The 26,242-nt window shown below is 34.3% G+C and overlaps 1 protein-coding gene across 7 annotated transcripts in view; it reads right to left on the bottom strand.

Annotated features, from left to right (window-relative positions):
• LOC128866493 (probable phospholipid-transporting ATPase IA) overlaps nt 1-26,242 on the bottom strand; it is a 145,138-nt gene that overhangs the window by 77,773 nt on the left and 41,123 nt on the right. For 4 of the 7 annotated variants that reach the window (XM_054107290.1, XM_054107295.1, XM_054107294.1 and 1 more), the window contains one exon: nt 22,482-23,169. In XM_054107290.1, coding sequence (XP_053963265.1) covers nt 22,482-23,112 — 631 coding nt within the window. In that variant the 5' untranslated portion in view covers nt 23,113-23,169. Of the gene's footprint in view, nt 1-6,469; nt 7,384-22,481; nt 23,170-26,242 lie in introns of those variants that run through there. The other 3 variants (XM_054107292.1, XM_054107293.1, XM_054107297.1) reach the window with 3 other exon arrangements.

The raw sequence follows: 26,242 nt of genomic DNA, 5'->3' as shown, positions 1-26,242 counted from the left end.
GTACGATTTTTGCATACAAAAAATTATTCGCGGAATATAACGGAATTATTTATATTTTCTTTGATATATTGTGCATTCAACAAGTGACTTTAATCGCGGATAGAAGCACGTGCTGTTAAAAAATAAAATGGAATTTTCGAACGCGTATAAGAGGCATATTTCGTATTTTTTTATAAAAGTGGTAAAAATGCAACAACTGCTGCTGCAGAAATAAACACTGTTCACGGAGAGGATACCGTGAGTGTAAGGACTGCGCAAAAGTGGTTTTCAAAATTCCGAAGTGGTAACTGCGACGTGGAGGGTGCCCCGCGCGCTGGTCGTGCTGAAGTCTTTAACTCCCGACGCCTTGCCCGAACTCGTGGAAGCTGAGCCCAATTTGACAGTCGATATGAAAGCTCAGAGGTTAAATTCATCGCATGGAACAGTTCACAGGCACCTGGTTCAGTTGTGAAAAATTTCAAAGCTGGGACCGCATAGACTTTCCGTCGCCAACCTTCAGCAGAGAGTGAATGTGTGTTCTCAGCTGCTGCGACGGCTTGAAAATGAAAGTTTTTTGAACCGTTTTGTTACTGGTGATGAAAAATAGGTCCTTTACAATAATTCTGTTCGCAAACGCCAATGATTAGATAAAGATGAAACACCAGAACCGGCCCTTAGAGATGGCCTTCACATCAAGAAGATTCTCCTGTCTATTTGGTGGGATATGGCCGGTTTTGTTTATTATGAACTTCTGGAACCAAACCAGACGATAACTGCTAACGATTCAGCTATCAAACCTGAATGAGGCACTTAAAAAAATCGACCGTATTAAGTGAATAGACGCAAAGTTTTGTTTCACCACGACAACTCAAGACCTCATACCGCAAGGTAAACATTAGGCAAGCTGAACGAGCTCGGATGGGAGCTAATGCCGCATCCACCATACTTTCCGGATATTGCACCTTTATCACCTTTTCCGTGGACTTCAATCCCATATGAGTAACAAGAACTACTCCTCAAAAGAAGCTATAAAAAGGGATATCGAAGCGTGTTTTGGTTCCACGGACAAAAAATTGTTTGAGCGGGGAGTTAAAAATTTGCCTAAACGTTGGGAAGACATTGTAAATAATGAAGGAAAATATATTATTAATTAATAACTACTTTAAACATCTTTGTTATTAATTTTAAAACCACCTTTAAAAAACGCACGAACTTATGGACTGACCTGATAGCTCAAAATTCTCGATGATTTTTGATAATTTTTTTCCTGTCAGTTCTTGCGTATTTTCTCCATCCATAAATTTTTTAAATGCAAAAACTGCACAACAACGTGAAGGAAAAAAAGTATAACCAATCAACGGGATTTTATAGCAACTTTGAATTTATATTTTATTATTATTGCAACAAAAATTAGAAAAAGTGTGCAAATATTCCTGAAAATTTCAAACTTTCTAATCAGAATAAAGAAATGCGTACGCAGTTTTATAGCTCTAAAATTAAATGAGTTTGAGATGTGTATATCTATGATTTTTCGTTAACTATAACTTTATAAAACAAAAAAAGAACTTCAAAAAAAAGAAACAAATAGACAAAGCTGGTCAAAATGTGGGGTGCTATATTTTTTCCCGAGCTTTATATTTAAAAGAGAAAACAAACTTTTGGAAGTATAATTGTTCAATAGGTGGCGCTGAAGTCGAGGTATTTATTAAAACTGTATTTACGGTCCGGTCGGATTCATATTCAAATATACTAAATAGATACTATATTATTTACGCGAAAATATATCATTTTTCTCCAATTGACTCGAGAGGCGGCGCTAAAAATATTTCAGTTCGGCACATTGACCCATCCAGACTAGCACTAAATTTTAAGTAAAAAATTATAGAACAATCTAATCGAAGCGAATTCTAATGATCGGATCAGATTTACCTATTGTTCGATTTACAACGATTGCGGTTGGCTGCTCGATAGATTACAGAGATTTGACATAAAAAAATTATTTTGAAATCTTAAATATTTACTATGTTATTGTCAAAAAACTTTTCGGCACCTTAAATTTTCTTCTATTTTCCGCCTTTTGTCAAAACCACAATCTGTACTGTCATTAATCTTCTCCCACTTTCGCCTAACTCAGCATGCACTTTCAGCATTCTAAGTTTGCTTTTCAAGTAACCACTAGAAGCTTTTGTGCATTGCACTTATCACTCCCATTCACTCTGCACTTATGTCATGAGTATACCGTTAGCTCTTGAATACATTTGTAGTTACACTTCGCATGTCCTTCACAGCGTTTGCCCGCAGGAAGTCCATTAAAGGCTTGGCTTGCAATTTTCGTGGTTCTGCTTGGTTTGTAGTTCTTCGCATGGCTTTTTATATTTTTTTAAGTATTTCAAAATTTTCCTTGCCATTTATTTTCTGTGTTTGGTTGTTTGCCACCGCAGGCGGTCGGAAATCACCTTCAGCACAAGAAAATGCAATTTGTGGCAATGAATTGAGGAAACGCAAAATCGTCATTATGAAAATGAGAAAATCTTTATTTGAAATGTGGGGCAAAGGATTTGGCATTTGCCGGAAAATCTATATTAGGCTGGGTGGAGAAAAAGTTGCAAAAGTTTCCTATATTTAAAGCTTACATTGACAGGAATTCGGCACCATAAAAAACCTTTTTTTTACCGCCGAAATGTATTTTATTCTAACTCAGCTATTTTTTATCCGATTTGCAACAGCCAAATGTTTTAATTTTGTAGTCTTGAAGATTTTATTTTTCATTCCTATGTCCTTTTTAGCTACAAAGTCGTTTTGACATACTTGGGTCAGTTACCCAAAATTGGGAGGTACAAATAAAGCAGCCGAAAAGCAAATTTATAACAAATTTTAAAGTACTTGAGATTGATGAAACCAAAAGGGTATCAATGGAAGGAAGGAAGTTTTTAATGGAGGCCTAACGATTTTGTATGGGGCGAAATTTATTCCAAGAATATTGGATATGACTACCGCAAGCAGGATGGCCGCGAACTATACTTTGGGATCAATCTACCACCACTAAACCACACAAGTCGGCCGGAAAGTTGATAAGTTTGACTTTTTCGGCATTGTTAATAAGCTCCTCAAATGCTGATGGTTAATCGACAAAAAAAAAACGAGTTAACGGCAGAAAATAAAGTCCATGGATGCCAAATCGACTGAACCATTTTTGGAGATTACACGATTCACAAATTTCCCTTTAATTGACCAACTGTTCTCGGTCGAAAATAGTCTTCCAACATGGCATGCGAGCGAACTCCACGGATTGTAATGGGATCTCTTAAAACACAAGCGGATTTGTTGTTGCTTAGTAATGCTTATTTGGCTTATTGGTTGTTGCTGTTGTAGCAGCAATCTAACGTTAGGCCCAGGAAACTTGCTGTTTCACCAGGTTTGGTCCAGAGGGAGAGGGGCGTTAGATGAGTGGGTTTTATGGGGCATGTGAAATGGTGGTTAGTATCGTGCTACAGTATTAAGCACGTAATTGTTCCCAAGTTATGCGGGTCTCTCGGGGTAGTTGAAGCTCTTCATCTGCTGTGGGTGGTGGTTGGACTCCGATTACGACATTCGAAGGTCGGGAGCTTAGAAGGTGGTAAGAGTATCCCAATGAATGTCGTTAATTCTCTGTCTAAACACTGTCCAGTAGTTGTTAGTATGTTTTGTCCTGGATCTCGGCGGAGTAGTTGAAGAGGTGCCTCCTGACGCGCCTGGGAGGCGGCTCTGTTTCAGGTGGATATCTAACTGGGTGAAAGCAACGGTAACACGCTAGTAGAAACTGTTTGCTGAGCAGTTTGTTGTGATCCTTTACAGGAAGCCTCTGTGCCTCGTTATGTAAGCGTTGTGGAGGGGACCTCAGGAGCCATCACGTCTCTATAGCAGGGATTTGGTATGTCTCATTGTCCACTGCATATCACTAGTTCCAGGTGACTTAACAGGCGCAGTGTAATTTAAAACTGGTCGGTTAGCGATTTGCGGGCCCTGTTGCGGTTTTGGACTTTAGCAGCAGTTGCGGTTGTGTGGAAGCCGGTTCTACGTTACCGGAATGGCTCGGGTTTTTCTTGACCAAGGGCTGCCGCTCCAGTAAACTAGTCCTGTCTAGTGCACGGTATCTCACCCCTCGCTTATTGGTACACCTGTTAGGCCAAAAATGAGATTTGTTGTTGAAGAGGATTTTTCAACACTTTGCTCAAACTTTTACAGAGCCCGTTCGGGGAAATTTCGACACTCCAAATGATCAATAGGTTTAGTTAAGTTAAGTTTTTTTGATGTGGCAAGGCTATGGCTAAGCTATTTATGCAATTTTCAATATTCTTGTCGTTTTTGCCTACATATTATATATAGGGTTTTTCAGTAAGAGCGCTTCAACTTTTGAACTTTTTTGAATAAAACACAAACGGTTTGACTTTTTTAACTAATTTTTTTTTTATTATCGAGTTTGAACATATACATTTAAGTATGAAATTCGATTTCTTTTGCATGACCAACGCGTGCACGTTTTACGAAGTCCAATCGTTGAACCCAATTTTCGACCACTCTTTTGCATAAATCGGCCGAAATTCCAGCAATTTCGCGTTCAATATTGGCTCTGAGCTCACAAATCGTCGCCGGCTTGTTACTGTAGACCAATGACTTCACATAACCCCAAAGAAAATAGTCTAGAGGCGTCAAATCACACGAGCGCGGCGGTCATTCGAACGGTCCATTTCTGGAAATAATGCGCTCATCCAACTTACTTTTCAACAAATCAATTGTAGCGTGTGCTGTGTGGCTTGTGGCCCCGTCCTGTTGAAACGACATGTCGTCTAAGTCCATACCATTCAATTGCGGCCAAAAATAATCGTTTATCATGTCGCGGTATCGATTTCCATTCACAGTAACGTGGCAATCGTTCTCGTCAACGAAAAAATATGGGCCAATTACGCCGCTGGCATGTAAACCGCACCAAACAGTGATTTTTTCGGGATGCAACGGTGCCTCATGAATCACGTGTGGATTGCTTTCTGCCCAGTAACGCATATTTTGCTTGTTGACAAAGCCATTGAGCCAAAAGTGAGCTTCATCACTGAAGATGATTTTTTGGAAAAAATCTGGATCATTTTCGAGTTGATCTTCACCCCAATTTACGAATCGACGTCGCTTCAAATGGTCAAACGGCTTCAGTTCTTGTGTCAGCTTGATCTTGTACGGATGTAGGCCAAGATCTTTTCGCAAAATTCGCCACAATGACGACATAGAAAGGCCCAATTGTTGAGAACGTCGTGTGAGCGACACATTTGCGTCTTCTTGAACTGAAGCCCTGGCGGCAGCAATATTTTCAACACTTCGTGCACTTCTTGCTCTCTCTGGCACCGGAACATTATGTAGCGAAAAGGTAGATACAAATTTTTTCACTAGACGGTCGATTGTCGAACGGGATGACTTGTTAAATGGACCGTAAAATGGCCGTAATGCTCTTAAAGTAGCAGCAACAGAACGATTATTTTCATAAAAAATGTGCAAGATTTGCAATCGTTGCTCAAGTGTGTAGCGTTCCATGATGAAATGTATACTAATGAAGTTTACAAATGACAAGCGAAAAATAAAAAATATTGTGTCGTTCGCCCTCCCTATCGGAAAAAAGTTGAAGCGCACCTATTAAAAAACCCTATATATACGGGGTTCTTCAATTGTATGTCTATGAACTGCGGTCCGAGTGAAAAAATTTACTCAAGAAACTTTTTCAAGGCGTAAACGCACTCCCAGTGGCGGCTGCTGTTAAAAAAATTATTATATTATTCTGATGCCGTATGCCCGAAGCTGCTCCAAGTAAAGTAATAAATGTGATGTGCCTCATGAAGGTGAAAAAAACACTCTCGAGTTCCCTACCAAGGCCATTATCAATTGCACCCTTCCTCCATGTTCTCTAAAATGCCAAAGCTTAAACGTATATAAAGGGAACCCACCATAAGACAATTCGATATGAGAAGATCTGGTTCCCATTCTTCTTCTTCTATAATTTATTGAGGCAGAAGAGTACAAAAATTTCCATAAACGTTATTTGAATTCTAAGAGTTGATAAATCATTGCAGGCAAATCAAACACACAAAGTGGTAAAAAAAACTTTGAATTAAGATGCGAAACTACACAAACTTGAAACCCTGTGGAGCACTTAAAAGAATAGAAGTGCGTGACGAAAAACGAATTAAATGAGCGCCAAGATACCATAAACAACAAACAACAAATATAAAAAACAAAAACTCAATTGAGACACAACTCAGAGGAAATGATAACAAACAGAGAAAACCAAAACAATCAAATTTTAACCGAAAAAAAAACTTGTTGGCACGAGATTTGATAAATGCCGCAGGAGATGATGGTCCAAAAACGGAGGAAAATGCATGCATACAAATGTATGGGTAAACATAGGTGTACATACGTAGATCACAAAATAAACATTAGGAGAGTGAAAAATCATGAATTTGCTTACTGCTCAAACGCATACGCAGCGCCCGATAAACATTGCGAAAGGACATTGTGTCACGTCGACGACGACGTGCCTCCGCTTGACGTTCACGTTCGCGTATACGATTCTGACGACGTGTTGCCTCCTCTTCAGCAACGGTGGCGCTACTTTTCCGGCGCCCCGTTGCGTAGCAAGATGACGACGACGAAGGACCAGCGCCACCCTCAGCACCACCGTAGTTACTCTCACCAACAGTCGCAAAAGCGATACTCTCCGCGGAGGAACTTTTACGTTTGACGAAACCCAGGCTGAACGATTGTACGTTGACTTATGGGGGTTGTATGGATGAAGAGTGTAAGCGAGGCAGTTGAGGATTGAGCAGATGTAAACCTTTGAATTTTTTTTTGTTTTTGCTTTTTTTCGTAACTACTGGTATATATATACAAGTTTGTTTTCCTTTTATTATTGTAGTATTTTGTTTTCAAACTGCCAAAAGTTCTTGCTCTCACTATCTTTGCGCAATGTATTACAGTAGTAGTTCTCTCTCTTTTTCATCACGTTTTCTATTACATTCGCGCTTCTTTTCTTTTCCGTTTTTTGCACAATTGTTGCTTCACTGGGTTTTGTTTTTATAAGCACTTTTTTGTGTAGTTATTTTCCGCGTCTTCTTCTTGTTTTGCTAACTTCTTCTGTTTTCTAGTTCGCACTCTCTTTAATACCAATCGCTCGTTTACTTTTTCCACTCTCTCTCTCTCTCTCTCCAACCTCTCCGGTGTACGAGTAGTGGCGCATGACCTTTGACATTTTGTTTTGGACGGCAGGAGTTGTATTTCATATTTTGTTTTTTTTTTTTGCAATGAATTTTCCAATATTTTTAGCTTTTACGAATTTTAAATTAGTTTCAGTTATTTTTATTTTTTAATTAAGCCTTTTGGAGTAATTTCTAAAAAAAATACATTCATTAATTTTTAATGAAAATATATTTTTAGTTTATTTCTAAGTTCACCTGTGCCTGTAGTTATTCGCAGCTTTACTGTTAATTTTGTTTTTTAACACAAAGCGCTTTGGACCAAAATTTCAAACCAACGAAAGCATTTAAAATATTTTAATTCAACAGTATAATTATTAAAAATTTGTTAGTATGTTTTATTTAGTACTATTGGATGTTGTTCCTAAAAACTCATTCGACAAGCTTCTGGAGTTTAAAATTTAATCTACTCAACCGCGGAAGGTGAACGACTACATTAAATTAATAAATAAATTGATTTTGCCGAAAAAATTTTGTTATTCTTCTTCTACTTGGCAACTTCCATTTCATTCACACAAAAATTGTCAAATTTCAAATTTAGGCTTTTAAGCCTCAAATTCTTATTATTTCTGTAATGTGAACTACAGGCAGGCTAATCACCTATCCTGTTAGAAATCAAATAGATTAACGAAGCCAACGCAAGACAAGTCTTGTCGAGAACAAGAAAAAAAAATCTGAACTACAAAAGTTCCCATAAATTATGAACATAATGAAATTTAAAATTTACGAATTCTAAAAATCGTTGTTTTTTTAATAAATAATAAAAACATAATAAATATAATCAGACTTTAGAATAGTAAACTTATTGTTTTCTGATATGAAAGAAAGCGATGACAACTAATAACAGCAGTGGTTGCGCTCTCCCTTGGTCTTCGGACCCGGGTGCGTTAATTCCAGCAATCAGCTCTGAATATCGAATTCTGATAATAACAGAAAAAAAAATTTCACACTCAACAATACAGTGCAATCTGTTAATCTGTACAAATCTGTTATTTAAAAAAATGAGTTGCTTATTTTGGAAGTCGTGTGTAGCCCCTTTTTTACTTTTAATATTTTTGTTAATTGCTATAAATATGATGAAAAATTTACTAATAATTTTAAAAATATAAATTTAAAAAACTTTTTAATTCAATACATGAAATGAATTGATTTCTAATTAAAATAGATTTTCAATAATAAAAAACAAGATTTATAATTGAAGAAGAAATAAAATAAACATCTGAGATTAATACTTTTTCATTTTAATAAATAAATTGGTTAATTTAATAACAAAAAAATAAACAATTTATATTTTCAAAAATTCAAATTTAAGCAATTTTGATAAATGCAATAAATGGAATTAATTGATTAATAATTAAAAAATTGTAATAAAAAAGAAAACACATTTTAATAATTTAACAAAACATAAAATATACAATAAAATATTTTTAATTAATATTTTTAATGAATTTTTTTAACGAATAAATAAGTGAATTAAATAATTAAAAAAAAAATATTTTCAAAAAAACAAACAGTTTTAATAAAAGCAATAAATGAATTTAGTTTTAGTTTTTTCAAAAATTAATAAAATTTAAATTTAAATGTGCAAAATAAATTTGAAATCAATAATTTGTTTTAATAATAAAATTAACTAATTTAACAATTTTAAAAACTATGCTTTCAATTTTTTTCTTAAATTCACTAATTAATTGGCTTATAATTTAAGAATTTAAATAATTTAAAAATTAGAAAACAGAGAACAATAGTTAAGTAAATCTGAAATAAGTTTTAAATAAATACTTTCGATGTTTTAGTTATTAAATTTATTTTTAAATTATTAAATGAATTCAATTAAAAAAAATTGTGCTTAAAACACATGAAAAAAAATAATAAAAAAATAAATAAATAAATATATAAAGGGAGTAAGCGCCAATTATACATATATACATACATATAAAAGTATAATAATTAAAATAAAATTATTTTTTACTTTTTTTATTTAAAGAGATTTAAAAATTTAAGTAAATTTAAATACATTTTAACAAATTTCATTAATCAATTTAATAACTAAACAAACATTTTTTTTTTTCATTCAAGCAGTTTAGAAATTTTAATAATATTTTCTAATTTAATACATTCAATTCAGTATTTTAATACAAAGTGGCGCAAAATTAATCACCCTATGAAGTATAAAATCAGAAAAGCAATGGAGCGCGTAAAAATCAAACTTATAAGAGGATAAAATGTTGTGCGATTCATCAAAGTTTAACCTGTTAAGCGATTAGTTTTTCTTAGACAGCTCGTTTTACTGTGCTGAATTAATTTCAAGCGAAGACCGGGATGCAAAACCGGTTTTCAGCCAAATATTGGACTCACCGTGCGCGTTGGCTGAACGATTATGATAACGATTATAAGGAAATTCAGTGTTCATACTTACTTTATGATGTCAAAATAACAGGGAAATTTTCGTTTTTGGCTTAACTTTAAATTTCATAGCAAATGCAATTTCATTTTTCGGCATGACGCACATATACGACATTAACTAAAAAATGAACTTTTGAAATTGACGCATATGTATATACGACATAATCACTTAACAGGATATAGGCTAAGACAGCTAGGCCATACCATGAGAATGGACCCCACGAAAGCTCAGCAAAAAATAATAGAAAATAAAGATTTCAATCTTTTGATATATATATATATTTTTTTTTTTGTTTTAGAAAAAAAGTTATTCAGAAACAACTTTGGATGATTAATTTCGCGCCACCTTATATTAAAAATATGGAATAATTGTAATTTTTGAAAATTGAAATAAGTTTTGAAACTTATAATTTTTTTTAATTTCAATAATATTAAATAAAAAAAAAATTGTTCCACATAAAAATTTACATAAGTTTTTAAAATTATAAAAAATTTATTAAATTTCAATAATTTTAAATCAAAACAAAATTTTCCACATAAAAAATTTAGAGCTTAAAATTACTTAAATTAAAAGCAAATTAGTGAAAATCATAAACTCATCAATAAATTTTTAAAGCTATAACTTCACTTCTTAAAATAAATATAAAGCATAAATTAAATATTGTAGAAATCATTATAACTTAATAGGACTATGAATAAGTTCGTGCGGTTTTTTTTCGAAATTTGAAACTTTATTGACGTAAAATGGTTACAAATTTAATATTCAAAATATTGTCCATCGCTTACTACTACTTTTTCCCATCTTTCTGGCAATTCACGGATTCCCTTTGTGAAAAATTCGGTCGGTTTTGCCGCAATCCACGAATCGATCCATTTTTTGACTTCATCGTAATTACGGAAGTGCTGGTCAGCCAGGCCATGTTGCATCGATCGGAAGAGATAGTAATCGGATGGCGCAAGGTCTGGACTATACGGCGGGTGGGGTAGGACATCCCATTTGAGCGTTTCTAAGTATGTTTTGACCACTTGTGCAACATGTGGCCGAGCATTGTCATGTTGCAAAATAACTTTGTCGTGTCTATCGGCGTATTGCGGCCGTTTTTCTCGCAGTGCTCGGCTCAAACGCATCAATTGTCGTCGGTAGACATCCCCCGTAATCGTTTCATTCGGTTTCAGTAGCTCATAATACACAACACCCAGCTGGTCCCACCAGATACACAGCATAACCTTCAGGCCATGAATATTCTGCGCCGACGTCGATGTTGAAGCATGGCCAGGGTATCCATACGTTGCCCGACGTTTTGGATTGTCGTAATGGACCCACTTTTCATCGCCAGTCACAATTCGATGCAAAAAACCCTTTCTTTTGTGCCGTTGAAGCAGTTGTTCGCATGCCATAAAACGGCGTTCAACGTCTCTTGGCTTCAATTCATACGGCACCCAATGGCCTACCTTTCGGATCATTCCCATGGCTTTTAAACGTTTGGAAATGGTTGATTGATCAACTCCCAAAGTTTTTGCAACCTCTTCTTGCGTTTGAGCCGGATCTTGATCGAGCAATTCCTCCAATTCGGTATCCATGAACTTTGGCGGCGCACCCTCGCGTTCTTCGTCTTCCAAGCCAAAATCACCACTTTTAAAGCGTGCAAACCACTTCTGGCACGTTCGCTCAGATAGAGCATGCTCACCATAAACTTCCACCAAGATACGATGACTTTCGGCTGCTTTTTTCTTCATATTAAAATAATGAAGAAGAATTCCCCGCAAAAACACATTATTTGGCACGAAATTCGACATTTTCAAGTGTGGTAAAAATATTGTTGTTTACGCTTCAAATAAAAAACTTATACTGACGTTTGTGCCTTACGACAGTAGCTCTCCAATGAATGTTTGGAAATGTGGATCGATGGAATAATAATCAAGTTACGCCATCTGTTGTAAAACCGCACGAACTTATTCATAGTCCTATTAAATAATTTAACAAAATAAATGAAGTTATGATTTTATTAATTCTAAAGATTATAAAATGAAAAATTTATGAATTCCTAAATTCACTAATTCACGCACTAAAAAAATATTATAGTGTTGAAAGTTTTTTAAATTCAAAATTCAAACTCGGAATTAAAAAACACAGTTGAACAGCTATTCTAGCAACCAAACAAAATAGACAAACTCCACAGAGCAAAGTGGAGGAAAATCACTTTATCACAATTTTTCTTTACAGAGGGTTGAATTTTAAATTTTTTGGTTGCAAACCTAATTAAGGATACAGTAACATCATTAAGAACACTAACAAAAATAGATTTAGAATCTAACAAACCTTGTTCGAGTTATCTACCTCTAGTGAAATGTAGTATTTTAGCACTTTTTTTTTGTTGTTTAGTGAGCATTTTGACCAACCAGCTTCTATCTGACTGATTACTTTGAGCATTTTTGAAATTTTGTGTATAATTTTTAGCAAGTAATAAAAATTTAGATTTTTGCACTACGAAATTTGGGGCCTGTTTAAAATGGTCTTCTGGCGTTTACGCTTTTTGCACGTACACATGGAATCCCTACTCTATAATTCGCGTAATTACTTGGGACTGCCTTTCATAGGGCATTGTATAGAAGCACTGAAGTGACGCTAATTATATTTGTTTAACACTGATTAATTTACAGATTTTTTCGAATGCATTGAAAATTCATAGTAATTTTCTTTAGAAAATAAACAAAAGCAAAAAAGTTAATTTTGTTTTCTTGGCTTTTAATAAACAATATAACATTAAATTAAATTATCTCATTTATTGTATTTATTTGTTCATATTTTCGACGCTATCAGAAGTCATCTTCAGAAGCTCTCGACTGTGCTCGCCCTTGAGCGCATAAAATAATAATATGAAAACTAAATATTTGGAGGCCACTAGAAGAGTTTAGAACACAAGTTATTTGATTTGTGTTACACATTCTTACTACCGATACCGATTTTTTTAATTTCCTTAATTTCGGGCTGAAGTCTCAAAGTTTTAAATCTAGTCCAAACGGCTTGAAATTTCATATTTGGTAATTTTTTAAGTAATTTCACATTTCTAAGTGTTGTTCCGAACACTATGAAAAAAAAAAACCAGAAACAGCGACCAACTTGAGCGGTCCAAATCCATAAATTTGTATTTCAAGTTTGATAATTTATATTCTTAAAAGTGCAACATTTTTGCAGTGCATTAAATTTTAATCATATTTAAAGATATAATTTATTGTATTTTTTATTTTATTTTATTTAATTGTTTTTTTTTTTTTACATATTTTTTATTAATTCACTTTTGCACTTTTTTATTTACTTTTTATTAATTTTTTTTCTTAATTTTTTAAAAACAATTTCTTGATAAGCCTTTCTTTTAACCACAAAATTACAGTAAAATAATTTGATCACCACTTGGCCCAGCTTAGTTCCATCAACTGGCTTTTGATATTTTTAGCTATTTTTAGTTCACTTCAGAAAGGAAATGGTCTCAGCATTGTCGGTCGGCGTATGAAAATGCTGGGCTGCCTGAAAAGCGCCAATTAGCCGCACATATCCTGTTGTGGAAGGCCATCGCATTTTTGTTTTCATAGGTACTGTTGGCGCTTGGCAGCAACGTCCGGCTGTTCACATTTTTTTTTTTTGATTGTATTTGAGCAGTAAATAGACATAAAAATAGCCTTCTACACCGGATGTATGGCACTCACAAAAGGCTACATATGCGTCGTAATTTCACATGTAAGCAAAGGCGAACAATTGCTCAGCAGGTGGCTACGCCCAGGCGCAAAAGTGAAAATAAAAACTACGCAACGAGACGATGTACCCACTTCACTTTTAACCAATTCTCATTACGTTTCAACACTTTTCCTTTAATTTTTTCATTTTCCAAACCATCTCACACCTTGGCGGATACCTTCCCTGTGGCAGCAAAATACTTGCAAAATCTCCGCTTGCCAATTTGGCAACTCAACTGCAAGGCTAATCACTTCCAAGACACATTCTTGGCCTTGCTATTGATTTATCACCACACCACAGACAATTATGTAGGTATGCCTCTGCAGCATTGGCACCTTAAAACACTTGGCTCGGCAGACGATTGGCGAGCATACTCATTATCCTTGTAAGATTGTGATGTAATTGTGGAAAGCTGCTATTGCAAATAATCGCTTAATTTTATAATTTTACTTTTAGAAATGATTCAACTTTGTATAGCATATTTGCAAAATTTTCAGCACACTGCACAAATACAAGAACATTTGGTGTGAAAGCAGCGCACCCATTGCTGCTGCTCGACAGCCACCGCACAGGACACTCACTAAAAAGGTACTGCCTGAAAATGCGCTGGAGAAATGTGTGGCTAAACGACACGTTAACTAACTATGTATATGCGTTCGCTTTTGCCTTCGCGCAGTTATACATACACCGTGAATTGCAAGCAAATGGAAAAAGCACAAACAATTTTATCTCTTGTTGTGATCCTTGTTACGGGTATTGTGCTGAGCCACCTCTCTTCGCGCCGTGCATATTCAAATTGCTCACCGCTCGCTGTGTACTTTAGACAGCTACGTTTTTGGAATTTACGCGTCTATTCGCATACATTCGCTCGACAACACGGCAACTCAAGCACCGCAACCGAGTCACCCGAGCGCGGCAAAAACGAGTCCTTTGTGTACACTTAAATATGTTTGTTTGTGATTATTTGTGTGTATGACGAAATTGTGCTGCTTACTAAACGACTTTTTTCCTTTGATTTTAAATACTTGTTTATAACTACACGCATACTTGCATACATATGTACGTATATACTTAATATTGTGGAAGCATTTGGTTTGGTGCGTTTGCATATAAATTTTACATCTTCTCGCTCGCTCGCCTCCTTTTGCTGTGAGCCTGGTCCTTGCGCTACAGCTGCGTTTGTGTGTTTTCTCTACATATTAACAGCGTTCTCAGAAAGTGCATGTGTGTATGTATGTATGTGCATATACGTGTGCGTTTGTGTATACATTTTTCATATATCCTTCCGTTCTTAAAATATTGAATACAAATTGACTTAGCTCACGTTTATTGATGGGCACGCAAAGAAAGGAGCAAGCAAGTTAAGACAGACTAGGAATTTAGTGAAGGAATTACAGGAAAGCAGAGACTTAATTTTTGTTTATGTATTTCACGTGGTGTTATGAGAAAATCAAATACAGAGTGGGCCTCGAAAATTTAATTGATGATTTTTTTTTTCCTTTGGCGGCTGAAATAACAGCCGTAATGTATCCGAAGTTCACTTCATGGCTTGCACAAAGTTGGAAAATTTTACGAACATTCGAAAATCGAATAATATTTCAAATCGGTAATGTTAATTGATCAACTAGAAGCCACAGTGGAGAGAATTTAGAAGCACCGTTAACCAGAACATCAGACCATTAACCAGCTCTAAGCGATTTTGAGAGAATCAGCTGATTTGCTAACGTAACAGGGAATGTGACAGTGATTTATTTACGACAAAACTGAGATTGTGCTGGTGATGTAAGAACAAGTCAACGCAGCTATTGGTCATTTTACTTCGTAGCCATCTGAAAAACGACTTATTGGAAAAGCGTAAAAATACGTGTGAAATGAGCGGGCAATAAGCGGGGATTATTCTGCCGAATCGCCTATTACGTAACAACCGAAGTTACTTGCACAATTTTGCCTCGCATGACCAAACCTTGTGATCTATTACCCTTGTCGGAAGCAGTTAAGGGTACATGTCTCAGACGAATAGATTGGTGCGTGATTACTATGCGGAAGTGTTCGAAGGGTCGAATCTCCGTACATGAAACACCAAATGATTGAAAAGAATTTTTTTTTTTCTAATAGCGAACAGGCAATGGCTAACCTCTGAGTGTATTTCTGTGACGAAATAGCTCCTCATAAAAAAAGCCACTTGCCATTTGGAGTCGGCTTAAAACTGTAGGTCTGTCCAACTGTAAATCTGGCACAAAACGCAAAAGACGAATATCACAAATAATAGGAGATCGGTCGCGCATCTAGTTAAAAATGTAAGAGCCAATTATATAGACATAGATATATACTTTGTATATTTTATTTATAATCGTAGGAAATTAAGTTTTACACAAAACACTAGATAAACTACCCTGTATAAACAGGAGCGAGCGTAACTGAGATTTCATTAATAAATTGTTTTTAATAATTTAAATGCTTTTCGAGTTATATTTTTTTTTTGGCTTTTTTTTCAATATTCTTCATTCTTTACCGAACATCATATAAATCAAACTTTCACGTTTCATATAATATTATGAAGAATTCAACAAAATTAGATCTAAATTTTAAAATTTTTTATTTTAATTTTTTGAAAAATTTTGAATATGCAGTTTTATTTTGTAGTTCATCAAATTTTGGTATAATAACTGAAAGTTTTAAGCGACCAAAAAATCGCGTTGATTTTTTAAAGCATTTTTTTGGCGACAGATTTTGTGGTTTTTCTCATATGAAAAGTGAAATTTTTTAAAAATTGGATTTCATGCTTCTTAATTTTTTTAAGCATCTTTTTAGTGATGGCTTTTGTGGTTTATCTCATATAAAAAGTGAATTTTTTAAAACTCAAACTTCATGACTTTTACGTTTTTTAGTTTATTTTTTTTTGCAAGCGGCCTTGCACATTATATACCACCAGAAAATCTTTTTTATATAGAAGAAAGTGAAATGAACCGTCAAAAAAAATAATTATCAAAAATGCAGGCAATTTTTCAGCTGCATTAAACTTAACCATTATTATATCGAAATTCCATGAGCTATAAAACTACACGCTTGACATTTTTCTGCAAATTAAAATTAAAATTTTACAAATATAAATCAAAATTTATTTTTTCAAATTTTGTATAAAGCGATTTTTTAACTGCTTAAAATTTGCACTTCATTGTACAAAAATGCAATGAGCTATAAAACTACACACTCGAAATTTTTCTAAAACTTGAAATGAAAAATTTTTAAATTTAAACAAAAATTTGTTAAATTTTGTAATATATATTATAAAGTTTGAAAGTTTTATTTATGTGGTTTTCGATTGAAGATTGAACAACATTAAAGAAAAAAAAAGTAAACAAAAAAAGTTTGACCCAAAAAACATTGTAAACATTAAATATATAAAAAAATTATCATGTATGTATGTACTTAATTATGCTCGCTACTGTATATGAATACGCACATACTCATCCTTTGTGAGTTGCTGAAATAACCACTTTATTTCATTTCATTTCATTTTCCTTTCTCTCCCTCACCCATCGTTAATAGCCTTTTAAATTTTTGTATTTTTTTTTTTATTGACTTCTAAGTTATGCAATTTTCCTCCTTCATAGCCCTTCAGTCCTTGTTCTTTTTAATACGCGCTCATGTAAGCATCCTTACACTACACTCATTTGCATACTCGTATTTCTCCGTTTACATTTATTACTCGGTGTATTCGTGTGTATGTATGTGTGAAGCTTTGCATGACTGTGAAATATTTGCATACCACTTTTTTCCTGCTTTTTCTGGTCACCTATTTTCTTCGGAACTTTTGTAAACCACATGTTGAGTCCTTTTTCCAACCACATCGTTGGAGCCACGAACATACATGCATACGTACACATTAATGTCGGCGCTTGCGAGAACACTGCTACGTATTCAAGAATGTGAATATTTCATTACAAAGAATGTGTTGACGTCATCACATGAATGCGAGTTGAGTAAAACGTCCAATAGAGTTAAAACGAAAGAAGGTTTTCATGAAAATTGAAAATTTAAAGGGACCAAACTTTATATAGGAAGATAAGGTGGTTCAAGTTCATCAAGAAGGATTCTAGAATAATGAACTGGTTCAATTCAATTACTACCTTCTTTCTATATTAATGATCAGTGTTGCAATAAATGCGTCTCGAACACACTTTGGACACCATTCGTTTGCTAACTTGCCGCATTTCTTAAAGTTTATGTGGGGCAGTAAGTGGTGAAAAAGAACGAAACTTTGACTTATTGCAATATTTGATATTTCTTAGAGCGATATTTTGTTGTTTTAACAGCGTAGACATTCCTCATAAACGTTTGGAAAGCTGCTGTCGTGGCAGTTTAACAGCGTAGACATTCCTCATAAACGTTTGGAAAGCTGCTGTCGTGGCAGTCTTTCGTCGGAACTTAAATCCGGATCGTTCCGGTAACGCAGAACCGACTACCGTGGGAAGGGCTTAGAGTGGCATACAACCTCTTGGCGCATAAGAGGGAATTTTCAATAGATAATTTTTACGTTGTTTGAAAATATCAATATTCTCATACGCATACGAAATCTTCAAATCTAATATGGCCAGAATCTGAAATTCTCAAGTTGAAGAAGCTATGGAATCAATTCCCTACTTCCTAAGTCAATAATCGGTGTTGCAATTGAAGCGATTCACTAGCTTGACAGAGATAATAGAAGCAGAAGTTCTTACTTACGCAATCACATGAGGGATTGTAAATAGTTTCACAGGACAAAACCTTGACTTACTGATAAAACCCCTCTCTGTAAGAAAGAACCCGGAAATTCAAAAGGAATAATTTTATATTCGTATGAGAGTCCGATTCTGGCCTACACGACTTCCCAGCCTAAGTTCACGATAGAGCTACATATATATCTAAGCGAAGATGATAAGTTAAAACCATAGTGAAAATAATTCAGAAGGTGTGGCCAAGATCAAACCGTTAACCGGCTCTCAGCGAATCTGAAAGAATCAGCTGATTGCCTGACGGCACTGGGGTCATGACAGCATTTTGTTTACGAAAAACTGAGATTGTGTTGGTAAAATACGGGAAAAAATTAACACAGCATTCGCCATCTTACTTCGTTGCCGTCTGAACAACGACTGATTGGACGAGTGTGTGAATACGTGCCACATCACCGGGTGCTCGGCAGCCGAATTCTGTCCGCTTATTTCACACACTCGTACTCGGAATACCGGGTACTCTGTAGCCGAAGTTCCTAGCAAAATTCTGTTCTTCACCATAGCAGATTGGCCAAACCTGATAATCTATCATTCTTGAATTAAACCGACCTAAGGAATCAGCCTAATTGGCTATTCGGAAATGGTAGTCATCTAGCAAATTTAGCCACTGGAAAGGGTGCAAGAAATGTGCGCGCAGCACATATTAATTAGGTATCACATCATGAAAGGAGCTACATTCTCAACTTCGAATGCAAAGAGTACCGAGCAACGGAAGTACACCTTCTGAGAGAGCGCAACAACAGGAGGAAGAACTCGTAAACGTCAGCCACGGATGAAATATAAGATGAAGAAGTAATGAATCCCCTCGATATGCAGAAGGCATCATCATCCTTGTGAATGCTTATAGAAGAAATAAAACAACTTGAGGGGGAGAGGAATCTTGAATTAAAACGATCGAAAGAAACGCCTTTTGGTGACTTATGTCCACACTTTAAATAAACTGCATAAAAATTATAGCTGAATTTATTCAAACAAGTTCTCGGGTAACTTGCGTTAAGAAAGCTTGTAAAGAGACGGGCCAGCTTTAGAGAAGTCCTTTGTGTACCTAGGTTTCTTTGGGAAGAAGGTTTAGGCTCGACCGATTGCTCTTACAAATAGTTTAACCACAGTTTCCATTTTGCCAACCCTACATGTCATTAAAACAAGCAGGCAAACCCAAGCAGTCCGTTCATCGAATCTAAGTCTATGTTGTTAAGGTCTTCGAAGCAGTGGTTCCTCAGACATTCTTCGAAGAAAGGGTTACTCGAATCGAAAGTGCTCACTTGAGCTGGCTTCAACCTTTTCGGAAAAAGTTTATTACTAAAACAAAACATCAAAGGAAGAGTAGCACTTTTTTAGGATTCTTTCACGACATTTTCGAGTATAATTTTTGCTTTGAAATAAAGAGAAAAAATAATAAAGTATAAGCCTGTGGAGCTTAAATGACCTAAGATTTATTTCCAATAATAGATCTTCCAGCATAAAACACATAATACCACAGCCTCAAACTCTACCACGCAATACCCTGATTTGAAATCAGAAAAATACGAAAATATAAACAAAACGAAAATTAGTAATTGAAAATTAATAAGAAACGTAAAATCAATAGAAATTTAAATCAATAAAAAAATATTAATTAAAACATTTTGTTAATGAAATGACAACAAATAGGATTTGTTTAAGCGACGAAAAACTAAGCAAATAACACGCAAACCAAACACTTTATTTAACTGGACGCGAACAACTGTAGCAAAACAAAAACGAACAAAATGCTATCGAAGAGCAGGAAAATAATTACAACTTCACAACGCATGAGAGTAGATTGAGCAATTAAAGTAGAAGAGAAACTAAACACAAGAGTATTAACAGCAAGGGAGAAAAAGAGAGAGAGCGAGAACTCAATATTTAAGTGGAGAGAGAAAATTAGGCAACGAAAAATAAACAATACATATTTGAAGCAGTGAATCAAGAGAAAAAGTGAAAAAACACAACAAATCGTTTTAACGTTAAATACTTGTAGCAGAATGCAAAGATGCGTCTGTGTGGGTGTAAGTAGTAAATGCAGAGAACATTTATGTACAGTATATTGGATTATTTGGTATAAGAGTCGCTGCTATACATTTTTGAATGCTGCTCACTAGGTTTCGAAAGTACTCTTATGGCTTTTGTTTATTTTTTTGAGCTGAATCAAGTCGCTGTAGTAACAACACCTTGTATAGATTCCCTTGAAATGATATACAAATGAGTAGTGTCAACAGAGAGCAAAAGAAAGGTATCGGGAAAGCAACTGTTTGATAATATAAGTTACAGGCGATCGAAAGAATGTTTTAGCGCCAAGTTATATTATTTTTTTATAAATTTTTTCAATAGGTAGGTAGTAAATTTTGGAAGCTTAAATTACAAACTTTAGCCCTAATCGCATGTCGTTCCATTTGGGACCTTAATCTCATGTCGATGGGATTATTTCTATATGGGTGGGATTACTTCGATATAACGCCAGCAGAAAATTAGAAAAAATTCTTTGGGTATCTTCTAAGCTTTAACTAAACATATACGAGGAGATTATTTCAATTTTTATTTTAATAATATTTCATCATAAACAAATGGTATGAAACGTGTACCGTGCAGTAGTTTCATAAAAAACGGGTCGGACACGAACGACCATCGGCATGGTATTAGGGTTAGGTATATAATTTCTGTAAAAAAGTTTTTTCTTTCCGTCATTTGGTTTAAAATAGTATACCACCAAAAATTGTAGGTAAACAGCAGAAGGCCTCCGTCGTCAGTGCTGCGAGTCGTATTGTTTTTGCAGAATATTTAATTTATTATATTGTAAATACATCAAAAAAACAAAATTAAACAAAACATTTAAGGGGTTTGGGGTAGTCAGAATTTTCAAATTGGATTTTTTTGCATTTTCTTAAAGTATAATATCTTAAAACTATTGTGTGAATATTTGAAGTGAATCCGACAAATACTTTTCGACTTATTCAAGAATTAAGAAATGTCGCGCGGGCGCTCCGGAATCGATAGCAAAATTTTAAATGCGATTTTCTCAAAACTATGTTTTTTGAACTTGTGATCACTGTATCTTAAAAACTACTTGGCAGATTTCAATAAAATTTATACTGCTTTTAAAAAACATAAAAAACTCGTGCCTGGTCGAAGGATTTTCCTCCCCGAAATTTCAATTTTTTTTAACAATTAATTGTCGGTTTTTTTCTCGAAAATCTTAAAAATATTTCCTGAGGTCGCCATATTGATAATTTAAAAAGAAAGCTTCGATCAGGCACAGGATTATCTATTAATAAAACTAGTTTCTCTTGTCCGATTTATCCTTAGAGACTTGTGATTATCACCGCAAGAGACTTCTGGAGCAACGGGTTCCACACAAACAGCGATAACTTTTACAATTATTAATTTTTTTTGTTGTTGAAATTTTAGTACAGTCAAGTCGAGACGTTTTTTATTGTAAAAAGAAGCATTTGACTAGCAAAAAAAAATATTGAAAATCATCGTTTTTCGGGCTTCTGACTACCCCTAACCCCTTAATAAACTCTTAAACTTTCTATTTCAAGGCATTTTCAAAAGCTTATTTAGTATCATTTTTCTCAAGGCTTAAGACTTAAGTAAAAGACACAATGTTTGGCATTTTAGTGACCAAAAGGAACAACCAAATATTAAGAATTTTTTTTTCATGCTTCTGTTACCAGTAACAGGTCAGATAAATTTTTTAACTATTTCGATCAAAAATAAGAATACAAAATATTAAGAATTTTTTTCTCACATAAGGTGTTGCCATTAATAGTTCGACATTTTTTAAATTATTTTAATCAAAAATAATAATAAAAAAATATAAAAAAATACATAATTATTCATTATTATAAATTTTTTTATTTAATCAATTATGTAAGAGGATTTTGTTAGCAGATACCTTCAATATTTGGCAAGCTACTCTCCTTCAGCTTCTGAGCAGAACGTTTTCGTTAACTATTATCAGAACTTTTATTAGATAAATTCCAAAAACCGCAACAACAATTAATGCCACAGGTCTCTTGAACTACCTGGCTTATAAGTTTCTAACAAAACTCCAAAAACTTCAAAACACTAAGGTTGCTAATATAGAGTGCACCCCTTTAGTTAGACTAAATTGTTTGCTGATTTTCTCAAAAAAATTTCCTGCGCTTACTTTAGTATTCGAATACTTAAATAAGTATTACTGTTAGTCAAGCACTAACTTGAGAAATTCTTCTAACCCTAAATTCTCTAAAAAATTATAAATACTTATAAATACTAATTTACAGTGAAATGGAAAAACAAAACATTTAAACTACCACTTACAGGTAAACGCCGGATCCCGTTCAATTTGGCATTTCTTCTTTGCCATGCAGGCAGAGCAGAAGAAATCTGGCCGCACTCTTCGCGTCACAAAGTCCGTCATGTCCTCTCCACCTGGCGTATTTGTTGCCGGCTCCATATGATTTTCTGCACCCGAAGTTGCTTGAACTTCTACGACGCGATCACAAACCTTACGGCAAAGCTGACAAATCACCTGCGTATTCGGCGTATCCGCCACGCGTCGTCTTTGCCCCACCAATCGCTTCAATTTACACCATTGCCTTAGACACCAGGTATTCGTATTTTGCATGCATGTCTTGGGCAGCTGTGACGCAGTGGTGGCCATGGAATTGGCACGATATAGGACACGACTTCCAACTCTGTAAATGCCTTTCGAATTTATTTCCTTCCCATTGGGCGCTGAATGAGCGGCTTGTGATGCAGCATCGCGGCTTGTTGTGGCGCGGTCGTCACTCACCACCGTTGTGTTAGCCATTTGTTCGTTCCTGCGAACATTGTTGTTGCCGGTATTGAGGCTGCTGCTACTACTAGTACGATTAATGATGCTGTGTGGGCCGTTGATATCACTGTTACCATTTGGTAGAGTGCTTCTGCGATCGGGTTCATCTCCCATTTCCTTCGAACGTAAACAATTTGATTACTTAACTTTTATTGGTGCGCTGGGCAGCTGCTTTGGTAGAGAAAAGGGGATTTTTAGAGTTGCGGTACTAAAAAAAAAACGCTTCAGGGTTTATAAATTCTTAGCAAATTCACATGGTGCCACATTTCTTCATAACAATACTTTTTGATTGTTTAATGTAAATAAATTTGCTGTTCAACTGCTGTTTTGATAAATAAACACATTTTCGTTATAAATATTTTTATTTGACTTTCACATATTTTTTCATTTTTCATTTACTACTTTTGATATTTTATTGAATATTTGTTGGGTTTTATTTCCTGCCTTTGACTTGATTGAATTTATTAATTTGGTTATCATTACTTTGATTACGATTAGTTTTTTATTTTCTATTATCGATATTTATTTAGATGTAATTATTTTGTTTTACTGGAGAAACGTAGAAAGTATTAAAATACAATATATTTTTATTTTTATTTTTCCAAATTTTTTATTAATTTAAGTTAATCCAGCTCATTGTACATATTCTTTTCAAGTGTTGGAAGCATACACCGTTTCCTGGAAGAGTTTCATAACCCCAAAATTGGTTTTTGTGACAGAAATTCCCATCAGCTCATTTTCTAATTCGTGTAAAAATGTAAATAGTCGATTCATTGCGTCAAACAGTCGATTCATGAATCTTTAATTGTTGCGAAGTTTGAACATAAAAATAGCGATGCTGACGGCTCTTCAGCAAGACTTTGCGCTACAGCAGCAATATTCTCAATAGAACATCCAGTTATTGGTCTGCCAATCCTTTTTCGGTCCTCAACAAAACCAGTTTCTTGACATTTTTTCATTTCTTCACCAATCTATACATTGTCGACCTTTTCAGACCAAACAAATTAGCAATCATTTCACCAAGAAAATCAGAAATTTTGCGACATTTTGTTCTTAAATATCGACCATTTTCATAATAAATTTCAATAATTTCAATCACGTAAAATTTTACATCTGTCTGCTTAACAAATGTCAAAGATGATGAAATAAATAAGTGACCGTCTAGGAATTATTCACTACTGACATCCAGGCGTCACGTTTGAAAGACCTTTTATTAAGGGGACCCCCCGGTGGTTTAGAAATTTCAAAAACTCAATTTTTTGTTTTTTCGATATGTCGAAAGTGTAGTATCTTAAGAATATACTGTGAAATTTTCATGCGTAAATTCCCAATATTATAGATTCTACGAGTACAGCCTATTAACTAGGTAAAAAGCGGTCCTCAAACTTTAAACTCATTTATCTCGAAACGACTTTTTTCGGTCTGGTGTTGTCAAAACAAAATCTATTCAACCGTCTGAAATTTTAATATATTATATTGTTCAAAACAGCAACGGCTATCGCTAGAATTATTATATTATTTCAATTATTTTGTATTTTTTGAAAAAAACCGAAAAAACCCCGATTTTTAGAGTGTCAAATTCAAAACCGCGCCATTTTGTCAATTGTTTTTTTGTATTCTAGTACTAGACATAGCTGCAGTCATATTGATTAACAATTTTTTTTGGTTTGTGATACAGTTAAATAGAAGAGTCAAATTGGACAACTCCGTCCAGGTCCAATTTTTCGGCGGGGTCAACTTCAGCGCCATTTTTTAAATAAAAAAAAAAAAATTATTTTTGTATGTAAAAGAAGCTAAAAAAATTAAAATATCGGTATTCATTTTTTTTTTTGTTTTAAAAAAAAATTCCTGAAAATACCCTAAATTTTCGAGCTCTAGTCCACCGGAACCCCTTAAGAGCCAATTTAGGATATTTGGCCAAAGTTTTTCTTGCTAATGACTACAAAATAATTGAAGACACGTTTTTTCTTAGAGAAAAAATATTAAAAATATTTTTAGAAGTTTTGGCAAAGATTTTTTTAACAGATACTACCAAAATATCAAACAATTATTAAAATTTTTAAACTCCATGAAGTACTATAATAATATGAATATTAGGCGAAACGAAAAAAATGTACTTAAAAATTTGAAGCTGGAGGAGAAAGTCAGAAGCTGTTATAATAAAATAAAAAAATTAAGTTTCTTGCACGATATTCAATGTTATGTTTTTAAATATCAAGTGTGGGTACCTTTATCATGAAAAAAAAAATAAATTTAAAAATGATTCCTGCTTGCTAAGACATTCATTTCTCTCTTTGTAACTATCTTAAAACTAACGAAAAAATAAGCATAGACTGAAATAATTGAGCGCGATGAATAAATAGGCTTGAAATTATGTGATTGCTGAAACAATGAGTTGGCTACATGGGCTACTACGACAACAACAACACACTTAAAGCTGAAGAACTTTGCCAGGAAAATTGAGTTGATTATTAAGAACAATCTCACCGAACAGAAAAGAAGCGAAAGTCTTTCTGAAACTAAGAAGTAAGGTGTTTAGAAAATTGATTGCAGAAATCATAGGACAGAATGCATGTATGTATGCATGTAAAAGTATATGTATCCTATCGCACCAATATCATTGACAAGACGGTCAGCATTACCTGCTTGAAATGGTCGAACAATGAGGTCAATTTTCGAAGTGTCATAATTTTTGAACCAAGTTACACTTCAAGTCTCTTTGGGGACCTCTGAATGATAATTAGGTTAGGTTAAGTAATCTGGTTGATCTGAATAGATCTTACATAGACCACGGGGTCCGCATTGTTACCAGTATTTTATAGGCATCAGAAAAATTTGATACTGAGAAGGCTCTCCACTCTCCTTATTAAATGTATATTATATTTAAACGCATTTTCTGCTATAATCGATGTGCGTGAAAAAACTACTCTACTAATGCGGTGAAATATTTTCTTTAACATATTATAAATTTTTCATTTATTTTCATATTGTGATCAAAACCAAGGCATTTTGAACAGGTAGTATAGTAGGTAGGTACTACAGTAGTAACAGAGCAGCTCATTTAATTTTTTTATTTATTTGGTCTTTAAATAGTCAATTTTATTTTTTTAAATTACTCTAAACTGTTAAAATTCGTTTATCGAATTTGACATTCTAGGGGCCAACAACAAAAACAAAACACATTGCTCTTGTTATTTTTGCTCTATTACTACTCGTACCACCTGTTCAAAGAGCCTTGACCAAT

This window comes from Anastrepha ludens, chromosome 6 (assembly GCF_028408465.1).
Source record: "Anastrepha ludens isolate Willacy chromosome 6, idAnaLude1.1, whole genome shotgun sequence".
In the NCBI taxonomy this organism is placed as follows: Eukaryota; Metazoa; Arthropoda; class Insecta; order Diptera; family Tephritidae; genus Anastrepha; species Anastrepha ludens.
Note: the sequence above shows the minus strand (reverse complement) of the source record. Positions and strands in the feature narration are given on the sequence as shown.